The sequence below is a fragment of the Eptesicus fuscus genome, chromosome 6, assembly GCF_027574615.1.
Source record: "Eptesicus fuscus isolate TK198812 chromosome 6, DD_ASM_mEF_20220401, whole genome shotgun sequence".
Taxonomy (NCBI): Eukaryota; Metazoa; Chordata; class Mammalia; order Chiroptera; family Vespertilionidae; genus Eptesicus; species Eptesicus fuscus.
The window spans coordinates 73078189-73101438 of NC_072478.1; the positions used below are offsets into that span (position 1 = coordinate 73078189).

Here is a 23250-nt window from a genome sequence, read left to right on the forward strand (position 1 = left end):
GCAGTGACACCTGGATGACAAGATAAGAGACATCTTGCTTCTAGACTCAAGTCAGGGTCACCTTGTCCAGACAGCCTTCCTGGCCTCCAGGAACGAGGTTGGGTCCCTTTCTGCTCCCACCCCATACTTGGCAGTGCGGGCTGTCACGCTGAGTCTGTGTCCCTGACCGAGGCCTGTTCAGGCCCAGGGCTCTCCAACCGTGCTCGCTGTTCCGGGGACTCGCGCACCCATGGGTGGGGGCGCAGGTCTGCGGCCAGTCCTTGGAGGAGGTTACTGAGCAAGGAGCGGGCCCATCCCCCACCTGCCTACGCCCCCCCCCCCCCCTCCCATCCCTCCCCGGCTGGGCGCCGCCCCGTAGGAGCGACTTCAAAGGGCCTGAGCCGGAGCTTCCGCGGCCGGGCTCGGGTGCGCGGCCCGCAGAGCGCGAGCCGGGGCAGGATCCCGGCCGTCGGAGCCGTCCCAGTGCGGGGATCCCCGAGAACCCGGAGGGGGTGCGAGGCGGCAGGCGGCGTGGGCTGAGGGCGGGTCTTTAGAGCCCCCTGAAGTGGGAGGGTCGGGACCGCGGCGGGGCCAATCCGGGAGCGCGGGGAGCGGGGGCGGGGGCCGGGCGGAGCGGGGTCCGGGCCGGGCGGGCCGGGGGCGGGGCGCGGCGTCCAGGCGGCGGCGGCGGCGGCGGTGGCGGCGGCGATCCTCAGTGTCCGCTCGGCTCCGGCTGCGGCTCCCGCCAGCGATGCCCCACTCCGTGACCCTGCGCGGCCCTTCGCCCTGGGGCTTCCGCCTGGTGGGCGGCCGGGACTTCAGCGCGCCCCTCACCATCTCGCGGGTGAGTCCGGTGGGCACGGGGCAGCGGGGAGGTCCTGGACCTGAGACTTGGTCCTCGCGATCCACCCGGGACCCGGATCCCCGACGTTCCTGAGGCTCAAAGGCTAAGGGTTGGCCGGGGTGACCCACAGAATATAGAGGAGGCTTCCAGGCTGGGCAGTGTCGCCCCAACCCCTTTTCCTCCCTTCTGCTGGGCCTGCCTGCCCTATCCCTGGGAGGAACACCCCACGAATTCACACATCAGCCTTCCTGCTGGCCTCATTTGGGGGGCTCACTGCAGGCCAAGGAAGGACTGCAGCCTCGGGCCAGGGGTTTGGACAGATCTACAGAAGCTCAGCAACACTGCTTAGACTTGAACCCAACCTAAAGATTTGGAGCAAAATGATTGAGAGTCCGCTCCCCTTATCAAAGGTCACTGCCAGCAGAGCTAGGGTCCTCCCTGAATCTGAAAAGAGAAAGATCCCCCACACTGGTTTTGGTCACTCTCATCAGTGACCTCGGGTGACCTAAGGGGGAAGTAACAGGAGGAATCTTTGGTTTCCAGGAAAAGGAGAGACTTGACTCTAAGCTTGTGAGACCTCTCCCCTCAAGGCCAGGGGCTGGGTTAGCCTCAGCCCAGTTCCTCAAGATTCCAGGACCGTGCTCTGCCCCAGGCTTAGGTCAGAGGAGGGAGGGAAGGGGGCACAACCTCCCCCCCCCACCCCCCACCCCCCCTGCTGCGCTGCGGCTAATTTGAGGACAGAGAAGCAGAGGAGAGGACTCAGGCCCTAACAGAGGGGGTGCCCATTCTGGGGGAGATGGGATCCTGACCCATCCTTGGGGCACCGTAGTTTGAAGGGCCAGAAGACGGGACTCAGACTCAGCCCCTGGGGGTCCCAGCCTAAGGGACAGAAGCGGAGAGAGCCCAGGCCCTGCCCTTGGAGGCCCCCAGTCTGGAGGGAGGGAGCGGAGGGCATCTGAGAGTCATCCCTTGCTCCCCGCACAGCTGCTTTGGCCTTTCAGGGGCCTGTGTCAGGGAAACTGAGAATCACCTCCCCCCACCCTCCTGCCACCTCTCGCCGTGGGGGCCGGACCAAGCTGGCTGGACTTTCAGACACTTCTTCCCAGTTCTTGGGAGCGGGGTGGGCGCCCGGTGGAGTGTGGAATCATGAAATCCCATTTCTGGGGGCCAGGGTGACAGGCAGGCCCAGCTGTCCTGGGAGGCTTCCCACATCTGCCCTCACCCCACACCACCAGGTCCCTGGGGCTGAGTGAGGTAGGCCGGCTACACATCCGGGAGCCTTTCATCTCCCACTTTCCTGAGGGAGCCCTGCTGGGGGAGGCGGGGAGCATCTGTCTGTGTCTGCCTGTGTGTGTCATGCTGTGTGTCCACAGAGGTGGGCTGGTGGGGGCGCTAGCCTAGCCGGTGGGCCAGGCATCCTGGGCGTGAGGCTGCTGACAGGCTCAGTGGCGGCGGCTGACGGCCACAGGCGGCAGGGAGCGGAGACATCTGTTGCCCACGCGGCTGGCTGCCTACAAGGAAAGGCCTCCACACGTCACAGCGGCGGCAGCGGCGGCCTTGTTTGGAGCTGACAGTGATGCAGGCCCCTGGCAGGCAGGCAGGCAGGCTGGGAGATGGTTTGCCTGGAAGAAACCCCCCTTGTCCCCCAAAGTCACATGGCAGCAGCTCAGGCCTGAGGAGCCAGGATGGCTGAGCCTGGGTTTGGGTGGGATCTGGGGAGATTTATGGGGCTGGGGAGGCACAGGCCACAGCTTGCCCAGCAGATACCTCAGGGGCAGGTTTGCAGACACTGAGGATAAATGGGAGTGTCCTCACCCAGGGGTTCAAGACCCAACCCTCTCATGCTTCCAGGGCCTCTCCCGCCCAGAAGGGGCAGCTACACTCAGACAGGGAGGAGGCTGGCAGCCTGGCCGGGCTGGGGCCTTGCGACCTTAGCTCACCAAGTCTCTAAGAACATTGTCCAGGGCTCCTTCCCCACAAACTACAGGGATTGCTGGCTTGGGTGCATCCACAGTGTTCCAGGCCACACCCTGAAGGGTGTTGGTCCCAGCTCCCCGGCAACTGGTGCTTGGAATGAGCATCACCGTGTGCCCAACGCCCCATGGGAGGTTTTTGCCCTGGTTGTCTCAAATAGTTCATTCTCACAGCAGCCCTTAGAAGAACTCCCTCTGGCTTTACATTACTGATGGGGACACTGAGGCTCAGAGAGGCTCAGGTGATGTGCCCTGAGAAGCAGAGCAGGGACAGGAATCCAGGCCTTTCTGGAGCTGGCTGGGACTGTATGGAAAATATGGCACCTGGTCTCTGGCTCCTAGCCCGCCCCAGCCTCTAGGCTGGGTGGAGTGGAGCAGGGGCTGGGATGCAGTAGTGGCTGCAGGTAAGGGGGCTGGTTCATGTCCTCCCAGCTGACTCACTGCTCCCCTCTCCCTCCCTTCTGTCTGTTTGTCCTTCACTCTGCAGCCAGAGGGATCGGCTTGAATTCAGCTCTGTCCTGTGATGTCCCTGCTTAGAACCCTCCATGGTTCCCATCCAGGAGAAATGCCAGATTCTCACCTGGGCCTACAAGGCCCACAGGCCTGGCCCCTGCTCCTTTTCTGACTTCGTCTCTTCTACACTCTCCTCATTAGTGATGCTTCAGCCACAAGCCTGCTTTTACTTTTACTCTCTCTCAAATGAGCCATTATACATGCTGATCCTTCTACCTGGGACGATCTCCCCACCCCGCCCCTCCGTTTTTGCAGAAAAGCACACAGTAGTTATGAGCATAGGACCTGGAAGCAGTTGACCGGGACTGAAATCCTAACTCCCACTTACCAAGCGAGTGTCCTTCTTTACTTCTCCGGACCTCGGTTATCTCACCCAGCAAATGGGCTCACCTTCCGGATTAAGGAGACAATGCATGGAAAGTCAGTTGGGAGAGTCACCATTTCCTGGCCTCCCGCCTCTCTGACCAGAACTCTCTGGGCTAGTGGAGCTGGCAGGAGTTTCAGCCACCTCTGCTTTTGAGAACTTCCCCCACCCACAGGGGCCTGAATGCGTCCTTGTGCTGGCTGAGTCATCCTACAGCCATCCCCCTGAGGAAGAAGACTCCTCTTCAGTGTGGGGCCTGGGGTGAGGCACCCTCCCCCTGAGCCTCTCTTTCTTTGTCTGTAAGCAGGGATGACAATGCCTCTGTCTCACCAGGTGCTTGAGAGGGTGCCAAGAGCTAGTTACGGGTAAAGCACTGAGCCTAGGCCATGTCACAGAGGAGGTGTCCATGAGGAGAGGGGGCCCGAGCAGGGTGGGATGGAGGACAGGCCTGTGCAAGTACCAAGACCTTCTGAGTGAACATTAATGGTGGCAGGTGGCTGTGTGTGTGTCATGCTCCAGGACATTCCTTGGGGCAGCCTACTGCAGGGTAGGTCAGCTCGGGCAGTGCCCACACCAGGACTCCAGCCAAGGAGCTGCCAGCACCTCAGCGTTGTCCACTCACTACTGAGCGCTAGCTAAGCTGAACCTGGCCAGGTTTCCAGAAGCCCCCACCCCCACCAATAGGAACAGGGTGGCCGGAGCCGCAGCAGAGCACTGCTGGCGGGACTGGGTGAGAATGAGGGTGCCTAACGTCCATTTCCAAAGGCTGTGCCAGGACTGGGGACGGGTGAAGGGCTCCCTGGGCTGCCCACTCAGGCTTCCGGGTGAGCCTGTCCCCAACCTCAAGTGGCCCTTACCAGGGGACCAGCACTGTAAGCTGTGGTTGCCATTGACCCTCTGGGGTCGGTGACACTGGGGAGGCCTGAGTGAGTGCCTGTCCTGCAGAGGAAGCGGGGGTAAAACTGTGACCCAGGAATGCAGGCTGGCACTGGACGTAGATGGCCCTGGACATACCAGGGCGGGTGATGACCCAGACCTAGAGGAGGCACTAACAGAGTTAAGGGAGCAAAGTGGTACAGGGGGTGTACAGGGTACGGTGAGAGCCCAGAGGAGGGGCTCCCAGGGGACACAGCCTCTCTGCTGGGACCTGAAGGATGAGGAGGAGTAGGCTGGTCATTAGGACTTGGGATCAAAGGAAAGAATGTTCCAGGTAAAGAGAACAGCATCTGCGGAAGCGTGGAGGTGAGAGACACCTGGTGCCTGTGAGTACCCCCTGGACATTCCGATGATCTAGATAGAGTGTGGGTGGGTGGAGGTGAATGTGGGGTGGGGATGAGAGGAAACAGGAAGGGAGCCAAGGTCACTAAGGGTTTGAATGTCGGTCACGGGGTTGCTATGCGATCTGGCTGGGGGCGGGGATTTGTGAAATGTCCATGCTTTGTGTGTACCCCTGTGTCCCTTGCATACCCTTGGGCACGTGTGCAGGCTGCAGGAGTGACGTCCCACCTGTCCCAGCCCAGAGGAAGCCACTCGCATATGCCCTAATACCCCACCAGGCCTCCAGGTGCTGGAATTGGGGTGCTCAGAGCAGAGGCTACACAAGGCCACGTGGTGATGAACGCCCAGCCCTCCGACTTGTCCACCCACAGGTCCATGCTGGCAGCAAGGCTGCCCTGGCTGCCCTGTGCCCTGGGGACCTGATTCAGGCCATCAATGGTGAGAGTACAGAGCTCATGACGCACCTGGAGGCGCAGAACCGCATCAAGGGCTGCCACGACCACCTCACGCTCTCCGTGAGCAGGTATGCACAGGGAAGGCTGGGCCCGGGTCATGGGGAGGGGGTGATGGGGGGCCAGCACCTGGGTGTGCTGGGCCTCACAGCCTCTCTGCTTCAGCTCCCCGCACCCCAGACCTAAGGAGCAGTGCTTTCACAGGGGCCTGGCAGGCACTGGATCTGGCGATGCCTTAAGAACAGAAGAAGCCCCCTGTAACGCTGGCTGGAAGGGCGCTGGGAACTTATGGCAGGGGGAGCAGCCCAACATCAGGGCTGAACTGAGACCTTGGGTAGCCTCCGGAGGGGTGACTTCAGTCCTTTCCTCGTCCCTAAGTGACCAGCGTAATGACCAAAGAGGTTACTTGTCCGACACCTCCTTTAATCCTTGAATCAACTTGATAAAGTAAAACCTAATATAGGCCCCACTCTACAGGTGAGACAACTGAAACTCAGAAAGAGTAGAGGGCACCCGGCGGGCATGGCTCAATGGTTGAGTGTCAACCTATGAGCCAGGAAGCCGCGGTTCTATTCCCGGTCAGGGCACAGGCCTGGGTTGTGGGCTTAATCCCCAGGGTGGGGCGTGCAGGAGGCAGCCAATCAATGGTTCTCTCTCATCACTGGTGTTTCTATCTCTTGCTCCCTCTCCCTTCCTCTCCGAAATCAATAAAAATGTTTTTTTTTTTTTTTTAAAGAAAGACTAGCGGGTGCTTAAAGTCCCACAGCCAGGGAGTTGGGAAGTAAAATTTGACCTCTGGTCTCTCTCACTCCCAGAAACTCCATGCCTGCTTGGCTGCTAACCACGCCTACCGGCCCCACAGCTGCTGTGCCCCAGCTCCCCACTGTGGCCCAGGCCTCTGCCCTTCTTACATCCGGATGCCAAGGCCTTTTAATGTTATACAGCCTCATGAGGGGAGGATTGGCAGTCACTAAGCCCCATCTGTGCCCTATAGATGGTCTAGGATGGAAGGTCTACCTGGGGCGTCCCCTGCCATGCTCAGGCCCTGGGTCTTCGCTCAGTTCTGATAACAGTCGGCTGGGTCGTGGCTGACTGAGATCTCCCTGCCCCCTGCCTTGCCTGGATCCAGTGAAGTCAGACATAACTGCTGAGCTCGGCCACATTCACTGATAACAGGGACTTTCCATGACCCCCTGTGGACATGTGTGGGAGAAGCCTCCCCAAACCACAGTACAGCTAACCATGTCTTAGCGATGGCAGGAGGGGGGTGGTCCATCGGCCTGGAGCCATTAAACATGGTGGGAAGGCTTCTGAAGTAGCCCCCATTTGTGTCTGGCCCAGGTCCAGGTTGGGGTCAGGGCCCCTGGCTATGCTCTCAGTGCTAAGTGGGTCCAGATGTAAGTCCAGGCCTTGTACACTCCACCTGGCCCACAGTGCAGAGGCCCCAGCCTGGGAGTTCGGCAGAGCTGGTCCTCATCCAGACTCTGGGATCTTAGGTACCCCAGCTGACCTCTGTGCTCCTGGGTTTCCTTCTCCATAAAGCAGGATCACATTCATCACCCTCTCCCAGACTGAGGTACAGGCTGGCCCGGGGAAACGTCAGCACTGCTCTGCCCACGAATGGCCTCTGAGGCCACCCCACTTGGCTGGGTTCCTGGGCCCTGACTCACCTCTCGCCTTGACTCTTACGGCTGAATAAGGGAAGTCCCGGTGGTATTGGGGCTGGGGTAGGGGGTGGAAGGTGGGGGAGGCTCACAGCAGGCCTGAGTCAGGAGGTTCCCAGAGGCAATGATGTCAGGGCAGGGTGGCGGGATGGGGGCAGGGTGGAGGGCCCCCTTCCTTCCTTCCTTCCCTGGTCATTTGTTCCAAGCCAGGCATGGATGGAGCCCAGAGTCCACTGACCTGTTCCACTCTGGGCGTTTCAGTCCCCAAATGCTGCCTGGCCGTGGAGCAGGTGCCAGCACAGTCTCTACTCTCACAATTCCCGTCCCAGCTCTGCACTTGGGAACTGCCGTCTTCCACCAAGTGATTGAACCTCAGAGCCCTTAGCTTCCTCAACTCCAAAATGGGGACGGTCTTGTGATCTGGGGTTTGAGTGATGATGATGTACCAAGTCTGCTCGGTCAGGGTGAAAACCTGGGGTCCAGTCCTCAGGGGCCCTATCCTCAATCATCACACACGCAGATTCTGGGGGATCGATACACAGAGGCCCTGGTAACTCTCTGGGCCACCATCTCCTCCTGGGCACCTTCTCACCTGTAAGACCCCTGACTCTGCTCTCTATCCTGCCAGGACCTATGCTATGCTTGGGCCCCAAGGGCCCCCCAACATGGGCTCTACCCAGTCCAGCTTCCCTACCTGGCCTCTTGTGTACAGAGGGCTTTTATCCTCCACAGACTTCTCTGTAGGATGAAACGTGAAATAAAGGCCCAGCTTCCCTGCTATGCTTATTTTGTCTGGAATTCAAAGCCAGGTGTCTAACAGTTCAAGCTAATCCCCACTTTCTGGGCATGCTCTGTAGGTCCATGACTTTCCTGGCATCAGCTCCAACCCTGGGGCCTCTGGTGGGGACTCTGTTGCCCATTATGTGCAGTACAAGATGCTTTTGCACAGCCCACCCTTTGGCTGTCACTTTGCTTAAAGATGGCAGATGGAGTCACCTCCCTAGCCTGAAGGGAAGGTCGGGAGATGCAGGTTGACACATGAAGAAGCCCTTCATTCTGATCTGATTGCTTGAGCCACCCTCAGGGCTCTGGACTTCGGTGCTCTGTGACCTTCAGACCTCAGACTTGTACTTCTCTTCTGGGCAGAACTTCAGGGACGTATAAGGCAGATAGCCACATGCGATGTCCCTGGTTTATCCCCAGAGTTCTCGGCGGGTGGAGGCCACGGTGAGAGCTGTGCGTTGGGGCCGTCACTAGGTAGCCTGGCTGAGAGGCTGGAGCCAGATGCCAGCAGCGGTGGTGTTGCCCTGGGCAGCAGAGGTTGGTGCCACAGACCTCCAGACGGCTGTGGGGGGAGAGGTAGTTTGCAGGAGGCAAAGGGATGGGCAAAAGTGAAGGTGAGGACTGGGGATAGTGCAGAGGCCCCTGTTCTTTGACCAGGCAAAGGTGAGGAAATGCAGAGTGGGTGTGGACTACAGGTCTGCTGAGTGGGGAGAGAGGTAGGACTGAGCTGCTGGCCCAGTTCTAAGACCTCAAGAAACCCCAGGAAGTGGATACGAAGTAGAAACCCCAAGAGGCTTTTGGGGTAGAGTGGAGATGTTATTCCCCTTTGGTCTAACTAGCCTCACTTCATACCCACCAGCCCGTCCAAAGTCCATGCACCCCTGGCCTGCCTTCCCACAGGGCTACTGAGTGGTAGGACTGGGCCCCAGGCCAGTAGCCTCCAGGCCTGTCTGCCCTGCTTGTGTCAGGTTAATGATGTTTTTTTCCCTCCTGAGTGGTGTTTGGCTTTTGGTTTCTATGGTGAAGCAGGAATTTCCTAATGGCCTGTTTCCCATCTGGGCTGGGCAGACATTGGTGATGACTCTGCCGGCATCAGCAGGAGGGAGGCACATCCCTCAGCCTCCATTCCACCTCCCCCAGAGCCCATGGATGCCTGACCCCCAGGCCCAGCCTGAGGCTGCAGACAGAAGAGGGCTGAGTGGATGAGCTCCCAGCTGATTGATGTGTGAGGCCTGGCTCACTCTGCTGTGAGGTGGCCCTCTTTTGGCTGAGCTTATTTATGTAGCTCCCTCTCTAGGAACCAGACCAGAGAGAGATGGAGCAGCTGGTAGGGAAGGAACACACAGCCCCATCCCAGGTGGGTGGCAAATCTAGAATCATGTCTCCTTGCCACAACAGCCACCACTCTAGTGCAGGGAAAAGCACTGGGGTAATTTCCTTCTCTGTACAGGGTGTCAGGCCTGGTCCTGCGAGGCTCTGGGCCCAGAACCCAGGCCTTCTTGGTCTTAGTTCCCAGGCATAGTAAGCAGATATATCTGACCATCCTAATTCCTGCCACAGGCCTGAAGGCAGGAGCTGGCCCAGTGCCCCAGAGGATAGCAAGGCTCAGGCACACAGGATCCACATCGATCCCGAGATCCAGGTATGTAAAGACTCAGAGCAAGCCCAGGAAGAGGGGCCAGGCCTGGTCCACAGGCTTAACTGCATTGGATGTCCTCACCAAGGCTCTCGGATCCCCAGGCCAGACTGAAGCAGAAGGCTTCTCTGGGCCATGCCCATGCCCCATCCTGGGCTCCCCAGGAAATGGGCACCTGTTAGGGATTCTGTCTGTACTCCAGGCAGTCCTGGATTCTGGGACTAAGGTGTCTGTGGTGGGGAGGGACTGGGCCAGGCCTTGGCTCAGGGCTACCACCCACCCAGCTGGCTTTCACCCTGGCGCCCAGTGATGCCAGACCAGGAGGAAGCCACCAGGCTGTGAGCTGACCTCAGGCAATGGGGCATTTTTGTATTTCATCCTGGCCTTGAGTAATCGCCTCGCCAGAGCCAACCTCAGGCCATAGGGCTGACCTTTGAATGTAAGGTACTTCCTTGCCCTATCCAAGGCTGAAATGTTCTCCTGGCCATCCTGGGGTTGCATCTAGCAGACTTCAGGCTGAAGGCCTACCTGCTCAGTCACCTCTTCATGTATGACAAGAGTCACAGCCATGGTGCTGTCCTCAAGGAGAATGAGGGGGGCCAGTCTGTTCTACAACCTCTTTTTGCCATGGGCTTGAGAGGCACCCAGTTGGCAAGACTACAGTATAAAACACCCCACCCAGCTCAACATCTCTGTGCCACATAGTTTGGACAAGGTGGGGATTGGACTGGTACGTGATGGAGTGAGAACTGTGGGGCCATAACCTCCTGGGTGCTTGTGTCCACTCTTGCCATGGAGGCTTTGCTGTACTGGAGGAAAGGATCTACTGTGGCCTCTCCTTCACCATCTGTCCCAGTCCCCACCTTGCCTTTGCTGGCATCCTGAGGCCACATGCTTATCACATGCCAGGGAGTGTCTGTTCTAGAAGGGGCAAGACACTTAGCAGTTCTGGGATGGCAGAAGCCAGGGGTCTAAGGAGTCCATGTGACTCTGTCAAGAGATCAGAGAGGAAGTGGGAGGGGAGAGGTGAGGGGTGAGGGATGGGGCAGCGTAGCAAAGAGGCTCTTGGTTTCCTCAATCCAGGACTTCCGCTGTTCTTGCAGAGACTCGTGGCCACACCTGTGTCTCAGAAGCTTGCTCTGGCCCCGTGAACCCGAGGCTCATGAACCAGGGAGAGGGGGGACACAGACAAATCAGCCACACTTGGCCAGGCAGAGGGGAGCAGCATTGCACAGGCCCCGAACTCATGTGTGAGGCTCGGGCCAGAATGGACAGGACAAAGGGGTCTGAGCTTGCTCTGTTCGGTCTCCAGGAGAGGCTCAGGGCCAGTGGACCTGGGGGGCTGAGGGCTGGGCCCAGGCATAGTGAGCAGATATAGCTGACAATCCTAATCACCCCACACTGTCCCTCACTGACCTCTTCTAGGACCAGGCTGCTGAGGCTGGAAGTGAAGGGATTTTCCACAAGCAACAGGGCAGCCCCTCAGCTGCTGCCCGCCTTTTGTACTTAAAAGGTCATGGGCTCCATGGGTGGCGAAAGAAACACCCCCGCCCAGCCCCTGCAGGACTGTATCCTCAGTAACACAGACACAGGGCCCATTGTCCCACACTGTCCCCACCCTCTGCCTACAGGGGAGGACGGGGGGGGGGGCCCAGCTGGAGCCCTCAGAGGAGGAGAAAACCACAGCTGGCCCTAAGACCAGCACTAGCTACCCTGGCACGCACCCCCACAAGGGATGCGACAGGGCCAACAGGAGCTTCAGGCCCACCTTCCGTGCAGGGTTATAGGCCACTCTCCTCTCAGGCCTCACGTGGGGAACGCAGGAGGCACTTGGTACAGCCCAGAGCGGAGGCAGGACGGTGATAAGGAAAGGTTGCCTGGAAAGGGTGGCATTTAAGCTGAGAACCAGGTGATGGGTTAAGGCAAGCGTGATGGAGCAGGCAGCCCTTGCACACTCAGCCTGTTCTCTCCAGACTAGCAGAGAGCTGGAGCTTGGGTTCTGAAAGGTGCCATCTAGACTCGGCACCCACCTCCGTCCAAACTGAGTGCCCCACATTTTGACCACAGTCATGTGGGAGACAGTTTCCCCGATTCTGCTCACTAACCCAACCACGGCTTCAGCCACCAAATCAGCAGCCAGCAGGCACTCAGAGTGCAAGCACGTGGCACCAGTGCACCACCACACAGAGAAGAGCAGTCCGGGAATGGGGCTCAGGAATGCCCAGGACATCTGTTTATCCAGTGGGCGATTGCTGTGCGGCAGGCACTATGCTAAGTGCTTTTGTACGCAACTGTCTCATTTTACCCCCACAAGGAACTTAGGATGTAGGGATCATCACATGCTCCATTTCACAGATGAAGAAACAGAGGTTCAAAGGTGAAGTGACTTGCTCGGTGAACGAGTGGTAGAGCTAGGACCGAGGTCACCATGGGTGCCCTACCCACCGAGTTCAGACCTAGAGCGGCTGCTGCATGGGTGGCTGTGGAGGAGCAGTGGCTCCGATGACCCTGCAATAGACTCACACCCTCTGGGTGGTGGTGAGTGGGACCCTCCTTCCTCCAGGTCCCTCTGACTTCCCCTTCCTATTGAAGCCTCCTCTGTACCAGGCCAGCCCTGCCCCCAGGGCCCAGGGCCCATCGGGTCCCCATTACAGGCCAGGCCAGCCTTGCCCGCCGGCTTGCCCAGCAGACATGCATATATGAGAGTGCTCAGGTTTCTCAGGGCTCTTGTTGGGCCCAATGGGGACAAGGGTTTTCCTACTGCTCTTGCCTCCTTGATGGGGGCCCATCTGTGCACCTCTCCTTTGTCCGTGGGGGTGGGGGATGTGGTGGTATCACCCCCTTCAGCTGCTGGTCCATCCATTCATTACCCAAGCTCCTGCCCAGCTCAGAGCCTGCAGAAAGCAGGGGTAGTCAGGCAGAGCCCTGCAAGCTCAACTGTGCCCCAACGCTGGAGGCAGCCTGAGTCCAAGCCAGACTCATTCCCCCCAGGTTAGGCGTCCTTTCCTCCCCACCTAGTGTCCCTGGCCACGCTGTAGAGCAGTGGTCGCCAACCGGTGGTCCACAGCCCACTGGTGGCCCATGAGGTCCGAAAGGTTGGCGACCGCTGCTGTAGAGCAAAGGGGATATTTATATGTCACCTTCCAGGCTGAGGCTCAGACCACCTCCATGGCCTGGACGACTGGACCCCACCCTACAGTCAGGCTGCTCTGGCCACCAACCTCATTCCAGCCATGGGGGCCGCCATCGACATCCACAGGGTGACCAGCACTGGCTCTGAGTATATATGTGACTCCATATGTGTGACTAGGTTATATAGGTGGATTGGCTGGTGTGTGTTGTCTTCATGCACACATACGTGTCAGAGTGTGTGGGCCTGTGTTCACATTACTGTGGGCATGTTTGTCTGCAGCTGGGGCAGCACAGCCCTGGACTCTGCAGAGACAGAGATCCCCAGACCCCATTCAGACCCACACCCACAGAAATACTCCTCATGGGCTGAGGAGGCATGTTCAGGGCACTGCTCCCCAAAATGTTTCCACCATGGACATCAGACTGGCCGTGGCGTAGTGGGCTGGGGAGGCCTGAACCCTGGCCCTGCCTCGGCCCCTCATCTGCTGTGCCTACAGAAGGCCACCTGTTCAGCCTGGGAAGCAGGAAACGGGGGCAGAGGTACAAGCCTAGAGGAAGCTGACCTCACAATGGCACATTTCAAGCTCAGCCTTCCGCCCCAGAGGTCCTTGGGCACACAGTGATTGGTGACCCTTCCTGGCTATAGGACACACGTTCCTTTTTTGTTTCTAGCCATGGACCCATGCAGTATCCAGGACAGTTCTGGCAAGTAGGAAGGTTTGGCACCAGTACCACCTCAACCAGGAAGCCACACACACTGGACTTTAAAACGTTTCTTGGGAAGACCCTACCCTAACACCCCTCATGGGCACTGGTGGTCAGAACCACCACAGGACTCAGGAGCCAAGTCTGAGTCTCAGGCCTGCAGGTTTTTGTGCTGACTTTCTACAGGCATTTCTCATTTCGGGGTGAGGGGATGGGGGGCTGAACCAGGCCTAAGGCTCAGCCCTTCCCCACAGACTCCCTCCCTGGCTGGGCACCATTTCCCAGAGATGCCAGAGCAGGGGTAGCCAGCCAGCACCCAAGAAGGCCTGGCATAGCAGAGGGGGTAGCTGTGCGAGAAGTGGCCACAGGCCCTACCCCAGAGGGTCTCCCAGTAGTACCTCAGACCTCTCTCTTTCATAGGATGGCAGTCCGATGACCAGCAGGCGGCCCTCAGCCACAGGGATTGGTCCAGAAGATGGCAGGCCAGACCTGGGATCTCCTTATGGGCAGTCACCTCTCCTCTCAGTCCCTCACAACGGCAGCGGCAGTGAGGCCACCTTACTGGCCCAGATGAGCACCATGCATGTGTCTCCACCCCACAGGTAGTACTGGACACGGGGTTTTTGCAGCCACACCTAGATCCCATCTTAAGCCCCGACCCCTCCAATCTCACCAGGTTCCATCTGGACCCTGATACTTGATTCTTGGGTCTCGGCGGCTTGCACACTGACCAATGAGACTTTTCCAGACCTCTGAGCAGGCAGAGTGAAGGTTGGCGCCGCAACCCTGTCCTTCCGTGCCTCTCTTTTGCCCAGCACTGACCCAGGCAGAGGCCTCCCGCGGAGCCGCGACTGCGGAGCCCACCGGGGCTCGGAGGTGTACCGGATGCTGCAGGAGCCTGCCGAGCCCCTCGCGCCCGCCGAGCCCAAGCAGTCAGGTTCCTTCCGCTACCTGCAGGGCATGCTGGAGGCTGGCGAGGGCGGTAAGACGCCAGCCCCTTCCCCCATCTGCCTTCCCACTCCTGGTGTTCCTGGATCGACCCCTCGCTGCGCCGTCCCTGGCACGGCCCTTGCCCCAAGCGCTCCAAACCCCCATCCCCAGTCTGTGTGCCGGGGTTCCCGAAAGCCGGGCTCCAGGGCTCAGCCCTTGAAGAAGTGAAGTTTTTCCCTTTTTTGACCTCCGCCCGTCCGCACCTGGCTCATGCCACCTGCGCTCGGGCTTTCAGGGGAGCGGCAGGGACCTGGCAGCCCCCGGAACCTGAAGCCCACGGCCAGCAAGCTGGGAGCCCCGCTGAGTGGCCTGCAGGGGCTGCCCGAGTGCACACGCTGCGGCCACGGCATCGTGTGAGTATCAGCCCCTGCCTGCCCCCCCCCCCACCCCATCGACCCCAGTTCCCCCCTGACACGCCCCACGCCCTGGAGCAGGCAGGCTCGAGAATCTGCCTCCCAATGCTGTCCTCTGCCGGCCTCCCATCAGGGGTACCATCGTCAAGGCGCGGGACAAGCTGTACCACCCCGAGTGCTTCATGTGCAGCGACTGCGGCCTGAACCTCAAGCAGCGGGGTTACTTTTTTCTGGATGAGCGGCTGTACTGCGAGAACCACGCCAAGGCGCGCGTCAAGCCTCCGGAGGGCTATGACGTGGTGGCAGTGTACCCCAATGCCAAGGTGGAGCTCGTCTGAGCTGCTCCTGTAACCCCACCCCCCACCTCTGCTTCTTTCAGTGCCCCGTGCGGCCCGTGTAAATATGCGTTTGCCCCTGCCTCTCTAATAAACTCCCTCTGCTGGGCCTCGACCCTGTCAGTGCCTTAGCCTACCTCCCTCCCGTGCAGGCCACGGCTCCCGAGTGCTTAGCTGTTCAGAATCCAAGCATGTCCTGGGCACTGGATGCAATGGAGAGCAAGGCAGGCACTGGGCTGTCCCAGGAGGCCACAGCCTGGATGGATGGCAGACATGAATCACACGTTCTATTCAAAGGGAGGCGAGTGAGGTCTGGGGTGCTGTAAGGTGATGTCATGCCAAGGGATCTGACCTTCGTGGAGTCAGGGAAGGTGTCAGCTGAGAACTAAGGAGAGAAGAGCTGTACAGTGTGAGGAACTGTGCGTGCAAAGGTGTGGCAGAGGCGAGCACAAACAGGAAAGGCCCCGTCTTGCCACCAGCATGAGCGCGGGCACCCCTAGCAGCCATAGGAGGATTGCCCCGCGGGGTGTGTGACTGGGGGAGTGTATCTGTCTCCCTGCATTCTCAGAATTCTCCCTTCTGGTGTTTCTCCCTTTCTCCCCTCTTTCACCTCTCCCTTCCCCTCTCTCACCACCAGGGGGCGCGCTTAGTGGGGAGGTGGTGAAGAAGGGCGGAGAAGATTTTAGAACACTTGCCTAGGGCCGCACCCTTCAACCTCTCCAAAGTTGAGCGTAAACACCCAATTCAGAGGCCAGTTGTTACAGTGTGTGCGCAGCAGCCTCCATCTTTTCACAGCTCAGTAGCATGCATCCTGGTAGAGACTCTCACGTTTAAAAAATATTAATGCTGCCAGAACTGGTGAACTGTGGCTGCTCACACCCAAGGACGCTCCTGGACTCCGGGTCATGTGCAACTCCTCCCTCCTTAGCTTGCTCCGGACTAGAAGCAGCCTTGTTTATTTAGTCCCGTTTTATTCAGTGAACCCGAATAATATGCGTTTGTGCTATTGTCAATTTTGTACTGTTGCAAACCACAAAAGACTTATCAATTCACACTCACCATCAGCACACAACAGTACTCATTTTCTTGCACTCTTGCCAACACAGGACATTTTTTTTTTTTTTTTACCAATCTAAGTAACATGCAATATGTAGTTGCTTTAAGTTGCATTTCTCTGATTACCAGTGATGAGCACTCACTCAAATATATATTGTGTTTGTGGGTGCTGAGCAAACAGCGGGGAGCAGAATGTTCTTCTAGAGTTCTTGGGGGAAATGCTCTAAATCCTTCACTCTTTTTACTGAGGTTTAACTTCTTTTTTGTTTTGCTAATCCTCACTCAAGGATATTTTTTCCATTGATTTTTAGAGAGTGGAAGGGAGGTAGGGGGGTTAGGGGAGAAGAGACGAGAGAGAGAGAGAGAGAGAGAGAGAGAGAGAGAGAGAGAGAGATGTGAGAGAGGCACATGGATTAGTTGCCTTCCCCACCAGGACCAGGGATCGAACCTGCAACCCAGGTACCTGCCCTTAACCAGGAATCGAACCCCTGAGCCTTTGATGTGCAGGTTGATGACCTGACTACTGAGCTACACTGGCCAGGACTATTTAACTTTTTTTATTATTATTTTTATTTCAGAGGGGAAAGGGAGAGAGAAAGAAACATCAATGATGATGAGAATCACTGATCGGCTGTCTCCTGCACGCCCCCTACTGGGGATCGAGCAGCAACCCGGGCATGTGCCCTTGACCAGAATCAAACCTGGGACCCTTCTGTCTGCAGGCTGACCAGCTCTATCCATTGAGTCAAACAGGCTAGGGCTATTTAACTTCTTAATTATAGGTAGGAACTTTACATATTTTTGTAAGAATCTTTGTTACTCCCACTGATCTATTTTCCTATTCTTGTGACAAAATCACATTGGTTTGATTACTATAATTTTAAAGTTTGATCTGCCAATCTCTCCTTGTTCTTCATTTACGAATATTTCCAGGCTATTCTTGCACATTTTCAATAGAGGTTTAGATTCAGTGTTTCAGGCTCTGGGAAAAACAAGCACACAAACCTCTGAACCGTGACTGGGGTTGCCCTGAATCTAGAGTCTCACTTGCTGAGAACTGCCGTTGCGTCCTCTTCTCCCAATGAATACTATGATCTGTGCTTACTGTCCCATTTATTCAGGTGCCGAGAACGCCTTCTCCTAAGTGTTTACTTCCGTTTTCTTGTAAATCTTGTGTTCCTGCTTTCATTTGTTCCTAGGACTCCTTCCAACAGCTCCTCCCGCCCCCTTCCCCTCCCTGAGGGAGCGCCGGCCAGGGCACTGGGCAAGTGTCCTTGAGAAGCGAGGTGAGAAGAGGGCCTGGAGTCCTGGGCCCTGGGCCTGCAGATAACCGCGGCCCCACCCCAGCCCTCCCTCTCAGCCCTCCCTCTCAGCCCTCCCAGCCCTCCCAGCCCCGGGCCGCACGGCTCCCCCAGCCGTCTGCGCGCTGCGAGGCCCCCCCCTGGAGCGGACGGAGGGCCCGCCCTGGCGCCGAGCGCGCGCGCACGTACCCACGCCCTCCGGCGGCTGCGCCCAAGTCGGGCGGGAGGGGTGTGGGAGCGTCTGCGCGCCCCTCCCCACCCCGCGGTGCCTGCAGACTAGGTTAGGGCCCCACCCGGTCTGAGGCGGGAATGGAGGGGATGACAGGCAGCCCGGGGAGCCAGGGAAGCAATTAGGCACAGGAACCGGTGGAAAAATACAGGCACAGGCCTCCACCTGGCTCTCAGACTCAAACCGCAGAATCTGCCACCCACAGCCCCACTCTCACTCGCCGCGGTACATCCACCAGCCGCCGGCACTCCCCGTAATCCCAGGACGCGCCATCACCCCCTCTCCCCGCAGGGTCTGCCACCCAAATTGAAGGGTCCTTGAGCTGCCTTGGCGCCATCGGCACCAACAGCTGCACCCCCACAGGGCTGCAGCAACCGGAGGAGCCCTTGCCTAGGCAGGTATTTGCGAGAGGGGCAGGGGAGGCAGGAGCTAAGAGGAGTGGCGCCCAGAACTGCGGGCTGATCTGTCCTCTCCCAGGTTCACGACTCTGCCCAGTGTCCCAAACACCCTCTCTGCCCAGGGGCCCTGACGGAGCCCAAAGGTGGTGAACATAAAAATCTTGGGCAACGTCCCGTGGGACAATATCTCTGTGACCCAGGGTCCCCCAACTCAGAGTGCGCCAGCCCACCCGGCCCAGTCCAACTCTCATTATTGTCCCCAAACCTTCTCCTCTCTCAAGTCCTCACCTCCGGAGCCTTCAGGCTAGACTTGGACATCATCCTCTATACCCTCCACCCACCATCCCATCCTACCCATCATTCTGTCCGGGGTTCTGCCTCTTAAGCATTTCTGGGGCCCATTTCAGGGCAGCTGGAGTATTCTCGCACTCCCTTGCTTCATGGCCCCCTTCATGGCCCCCAGGGCCCTGAGGACAGAGCATCTGATTGATCAATTATAGGCCTAGCATTTGAAAACTCTCTGACTTCATGTTGCTGAACTCTTGATCTCACTTCCTCGGCTGTACCAGCCAGTTCACCATTCTTTGAGCCATCCTGCCTTTTCATGCACCTCAGACCTTCTCTCAAGCTCAAAATGCCTTTATTTTTTCTTCTCCATCCAACAAGCTCCTACTCACTCCTCAAGGCCCGGCTCCACTGTCCCCTTCCCCACAGCAAAGCCTTGGCAGAGTTAGTAGTTTCCATCCACATGCCCTCCACTCCATCCCCTCCCTCCCTATCTGGTGTTTCTGGCACAACCTGTGGCCTAGACCTACCTTTGTTCTGCCCAGACCCCAGGCCAAGCAGTGTACATACACACACACACATACACACACACACACACACACACACACACACACACACACACATCCTGGGCCTCCCTGCCTCCCACCACCTTCTTCCTCGCTTTGCTCTCCTGGTTTCAGTGGGCATACTGCCTAAACCCTCAGAGGGAGGTAAGGCCTTAAGGGCAACTATCTCCCACCTACATCCTCAAGCTCAACTCATTCATTCAATTAATTATTTACTAAGAATCTACTATGTTCCAGGCATTGTGCTACCTACCAGGAAAACATTTTGGACATATAATCTCAAGTCCTCACCTCCGGAGCCTTGAGATTATATAAATACAGATTATAGGCAGTGCCATTAAGGAAATAAATAGGCCCTTACAGTAGACAATAAGTGATCCCTTCTTGTGAGGAATTTAGAAAGACCTCACAGATACAGTGACATTTGCGTGAGATGGTAAGGAGGAAATTGCAGTCCAGGCAGAGGGAGCAGGAAGTACTAAGGCCCTGGGTAGGGCTGGGAGAGGAGGCATGTGATTGTTCATCCTAAGAACAGTGAAGAAATGGCCGGAGGGGTGGGAGTGAGGTGGCTGGGAGTAGTAGATGAGGTCAGAGAGATGTGGGGACAGGAAGGCTGACCATGTTGACCTTGTAAGCCACAGGAAGAACTTTGGATTTTACTCTGAGATGAGAAGCCAGAGGAGTGGTATGACCTGGACTTTTGTGTTTTAACCAGGATCCCTGGTGCTGCTGTATGGAGAATTGACTGTAAGGGGCAAAGGTGGATGCAGGGAGACCAGTTAGTAGGCACGACTGCATTCACCCCTCATTAATCCCTAACTAGCCCACTCCCTCCAGAGCTCCAGCCCCAGTCCAGGCCCCCACACTGTCCGGCCTGGGTGCTGTAAGAGCCTCCTGCCTGGCCTTCCTGTCTCCTGCCTGGCCCCTCAGTCCCATCCCACACAGCAGCAAAGGGAACTTTTAAAAATGCAATTCTGATTATGTCACTCCTATCTATTAAAACTCCTGGCTCCCCATTGCTCTCAGGACAAAGTCTAAACTCCCAGCCCTGCCCACAGGCCCCATGACGTGCAGCCCCTGCTGACCTCGGCTGACAGCTCGGTCTCATGTTCCCACAATTCCAGTCACACTGACCTGCAAGTTCCGCTTTATCAGGCTCTCTTCCAGACTCCTGCAGCCTTCCTTGTCCTCACAAGGAGCTTGAAAACTGAATCCTTCCTTTTGGTTCTCTATGTGACACCTTTATTGCCTCACCTTCCTCCTTGAGAACCAAGGAAAGGGGTGAGGGCAGGAGAATGCTAGAGGCTGCTTCATGGCAGCCCTCCTCCCTTCCTGGCCAAAGACCCAGTCCCTCTAGTGGGCACAATAGCCTGACTCTGGGCTCACAGCCCATGAGCGGCTGAGTTGTGTGTGTGTGTGGGGGGGGGGGGGGGGGGGGGCAGGGGTTGGAGGGGAGCGGGGAGGGGAGGTGTTGTGAGCTGCCCACCTGGGAGTGCCCTGCCTGCTCCTCTGCCTCTGGGTCTCCCTGCCTAGCTTATCTGTACTCCAGCTCCATCTGGACTGCTTATTCTTACCCAGAGTAACAGCTTCTTATCCTTGGATCCCATACTCTTCACAACTCTGGCTAATTTCATGATTTACCATTTTCCCACACAACATTCCCCAGCACCCCCAAATGGAGGTGGAAGTGTAAAAAGGGTGGAGGGTAGTACAGGGGTCTCTCTAACAAGCAAGGACTGTCCTCCCGTGCCCCCACAACCGCCAGTGGGAAACTGCTAAGGTCTTTTCCGCTGCTAGGGTTCATTAATCTGGAGAAGGAACTGCAGCATAAATGAGTAAAGAGACTAGACAACAAATATAAATTTGGGAGGCATGGGGGAGCCAGGGGAGGCTCCACTTTCTAGTGAAGTGGGTTCTCCGAATTTCCGGACCCACAGCTTTTTATTTGCTGGAAAACACATTGGCCCTTTAGCAAAGCAGATATACATATCAAAGGTAAGGTGCAGTAAACAGTAAAGGATCTTCAGGTTAGGGGAATTGCCTTCGGCTGTTCCAGCAGCAGGTAACAATATGTGGATTTTCAGCCCCCCTGAAAGAGACCATTCAACCTTTTGAGGACTTTTCACATTTATTATGACCTGATGGACTTAGCCTCCGGCAGCAAATGATTTGGGTCCCTACAGAAACCAAATTTCATCCTTGCTCCTGTCTGAGATGAACCATTTATGGCTGAAGGTAAAGGCTAGAAATCCCAGGAGAGGCAGCCAGGGGCTTTACCTGTTCCCGGGGTTGTCCTCAGCCATGAGGGCTTAGAAACCCAACTGACCAGCCCTGTGAGCCGGTCTGTCTCCCCAGTCAGACCCGGGTAAGCCAAGCCCAGAGGGCAAAGCACCAGTCAGCAGCTTGCTCACCGACAAAGGTTTTCAGGCACATTTTCATGGGAGCCAGAGCACAACCACAGACTCAGAGTAAGAGATACAAGTTGGTTAATAACTGTAACAGGAGCGAATGTGTCCCAGGCATTCATCTCCATGTCCTTGGTGAACTGATATTACCTTCCTGTAACCCTCACGTCAACCTGAAGGAAATACAATTATTATCCCCATTTCATGGATGACTTCAGACAGGTTGAAACATTTGCCAAGATCACACACCAGTTAGCTGATGTCAATAGCAAGGGCACCCAGGGCAACCTGTCTTCCCTGGAGAGCATTGCCTGCCCTGAATGATCTGGGGACTCTGCCCAGGCCACTCTGAAAGGTGCTAACCTGTCTGCTTGGCAAGGTTCCCAGAACAGCCCAGAGTGCGAGGCTCAGACTCACCAACCCCTCACACAGGACTGGGTTCCCAGTCCTCTATGGGGAATGGAATGGTGGAAGCTGGGCTGAATCAAGGTGAGCCCTGAAATTTTGGATCAGAGTGGAGATAAGGCTGGTACCCACAATACACGATCATAAACTCTGGCCAGCATGAACCCACCACTATGCCTGCTTGACTTGTTCCTGAGGTCAGGTCATAATCTCTGCTAAATGGCTATCCTGGTTGCTCACCAGCTCCTCAGTGGTTCCTAGAGCTGCTGAGATGATTAGAGAGAGAGAGGAAGAGATGAGCGAGAGAGGGAAAGAGAGAGAGAGAACAGGAAATAGCCAGCCTGGAGTGGCCCCCTCCCAGCCCCCAGAGCACTCTCTGATTGCTGGAGCCTGCCCTGGTTGCGGGTAGTCTCTTACCCCTCAGCCCTGTCCTCCTACATTATGCTGTGCCTTCTCAGCCCCTGTTCCTGTCCACTCTCCTGATGGTCCCTGAGCACCAGCCTCCTTCAGGCTCTGGCCCACCTCCTCATTTCCTCTTCAAATGCTCATTCTCTAGAGGGGCTTGGGTTGTTTGGGCCTCTTTCCAAACCGCCCCTGCCCTCCTTTAGTAGTATCATCAAGTTCCCCTGGATTTGGTCTGGCAGGACAGAGATCAGAGGATACCCTGGCCCAGCCAAGGGGCTGGATCTTGCCCTGCTAGGACTCCACTTGGGTTTGTAAACTTCCCAGTACCTAGAACCACCTCCACAACAGGTTCCTGGTAATCCCAGCGGATGTCCAGCATTCCTGCTTCCAACCAGAAACCCTGACTGGCTCTGCTCTCTGGAGACCTCGGCCTCCAAGAGCTATGCCCAAGGCCTCCAACCCAGACCTCTAACTGACTGGGCATCTGTACTTGGATGTCCCAAATGCACCTCAAACTCAAAACATCCCATACTCACCTCATCATCTTCTCTCCAACTACTCTTCCTCCTGTGCTCCCATCTCAGAGAAAAACACACCGACCACTCACCATCCAGTTCCCCAAGTTTGGACCTTCTCTGCCTTCTTCCCCTTCCTCAGCCCACATCTAGTTGGTCATCATGACCTGTCCTTGCCACCCCCTTAACAGCTCTGGAATCCATCTACCAGATGGATTGGCCACGACCACCATCACCCTCGTGGTCGCTGACAAGTCTCCTCCCTGGTGTCTCTGCTTTCACCCTAGCTTCCTCCTCTGCATTCTCAACTTGGCCACCAGAGGGATCTTTCTAAAAACAGAAATCGCATCAGGTTTTCCTTAGGACTGCCGTTGCCTCAGAATGAAATCTAAAGCCATTTAACAATGAAGGATTTCTAAGGTCAGTGGTGGTTTCACCTCTGCCAACCTTTCCAAGCCTCGTCCCTGTGCCTTCCCCCACCACTGCTTTCTGGCTCAGATGGGCAAGTCTCAGGGCTGGATCGGTTGGTTCCGGTGCCAGGAGGTGGCCTGGGGACCCACCTGCCCCGCAGTGTTGACTCCAGGCCCTCTTGGCTAGAACAAGCAGAAGCAGGAGTTGATCATATGAATGAGGCTGCCAGGGTCCTGCCTTCTTCCCATTCCTGGGCAGTACCCAGTGAGGGGC

At 57.1% G+C, this 23250-nt stretch overlaps 1 protein-coding gene across 2 annotated transcripts; it reads left to right on the forward strand.

Annotated features, from left to right (window-relative positions):
- Window positions 1-670: 670 nt before the first annotated feature.
- Window positions 671-15110, forward strand: PDLIM4 (PDZ and LIM domain 4). 2 transcript variants are annotated; one of them, XM_008142532.3, is made up of 7 exons: window positions 671-823; window positions 5323-5474; window positions 9411-9492; window positions 13744-13925; window positions 14139-14305; window positions 14549-14666; window positions 14800-15110. In XM_008142532.3, the coding sequence occupies exons 1-7, from the start codon at window positions 731-733 to the stop codon at window positions 15002-15004; spliced, it is 999 nt and encodes a 332-aa protein (XP_008140754.2). In that variant the 5' UTR covers window positions 671-730; the 3' UTR covers window positions 15005-15110. The 2 variants fall into 2 exon arrangements, with proteins under 2 accessions (XP_008140754.2, XP_008140771.2); XM_008142549.3 differs by lacking the exon at window positions 14549-14666 and having other exon boundaries at window positions 14800-14870.
- The last annotated feature ends 8140 nt before the right edge of the window (window positions 15111-23250 follow it).

Bases quoted from the DNA above. Each gene is read 5' to 3' on its own strand.
- PDLIM4 (XM_008142532.3), top strand. From the start codon at position 731: ATGCCCCACTCCGTGACCCTGCGCGGCCCTTCGCCCTGGGGCTTCCGC. The intron at 5,475-9,410 runs GTATGCACAGGG...TTCCTGCCACAG, and splicing joins CTCACGCTCTCCGTGAGCAG to GCCTGAAGGCAGGAGCTGGC. The intron at 13,926-14,138 runs GTAGTACTGGAC...TCTTTTGCCCAG, and splicing joins CATGTGTCTCCACCCCACAG to CACTGACCCAGGCAGAGGCC.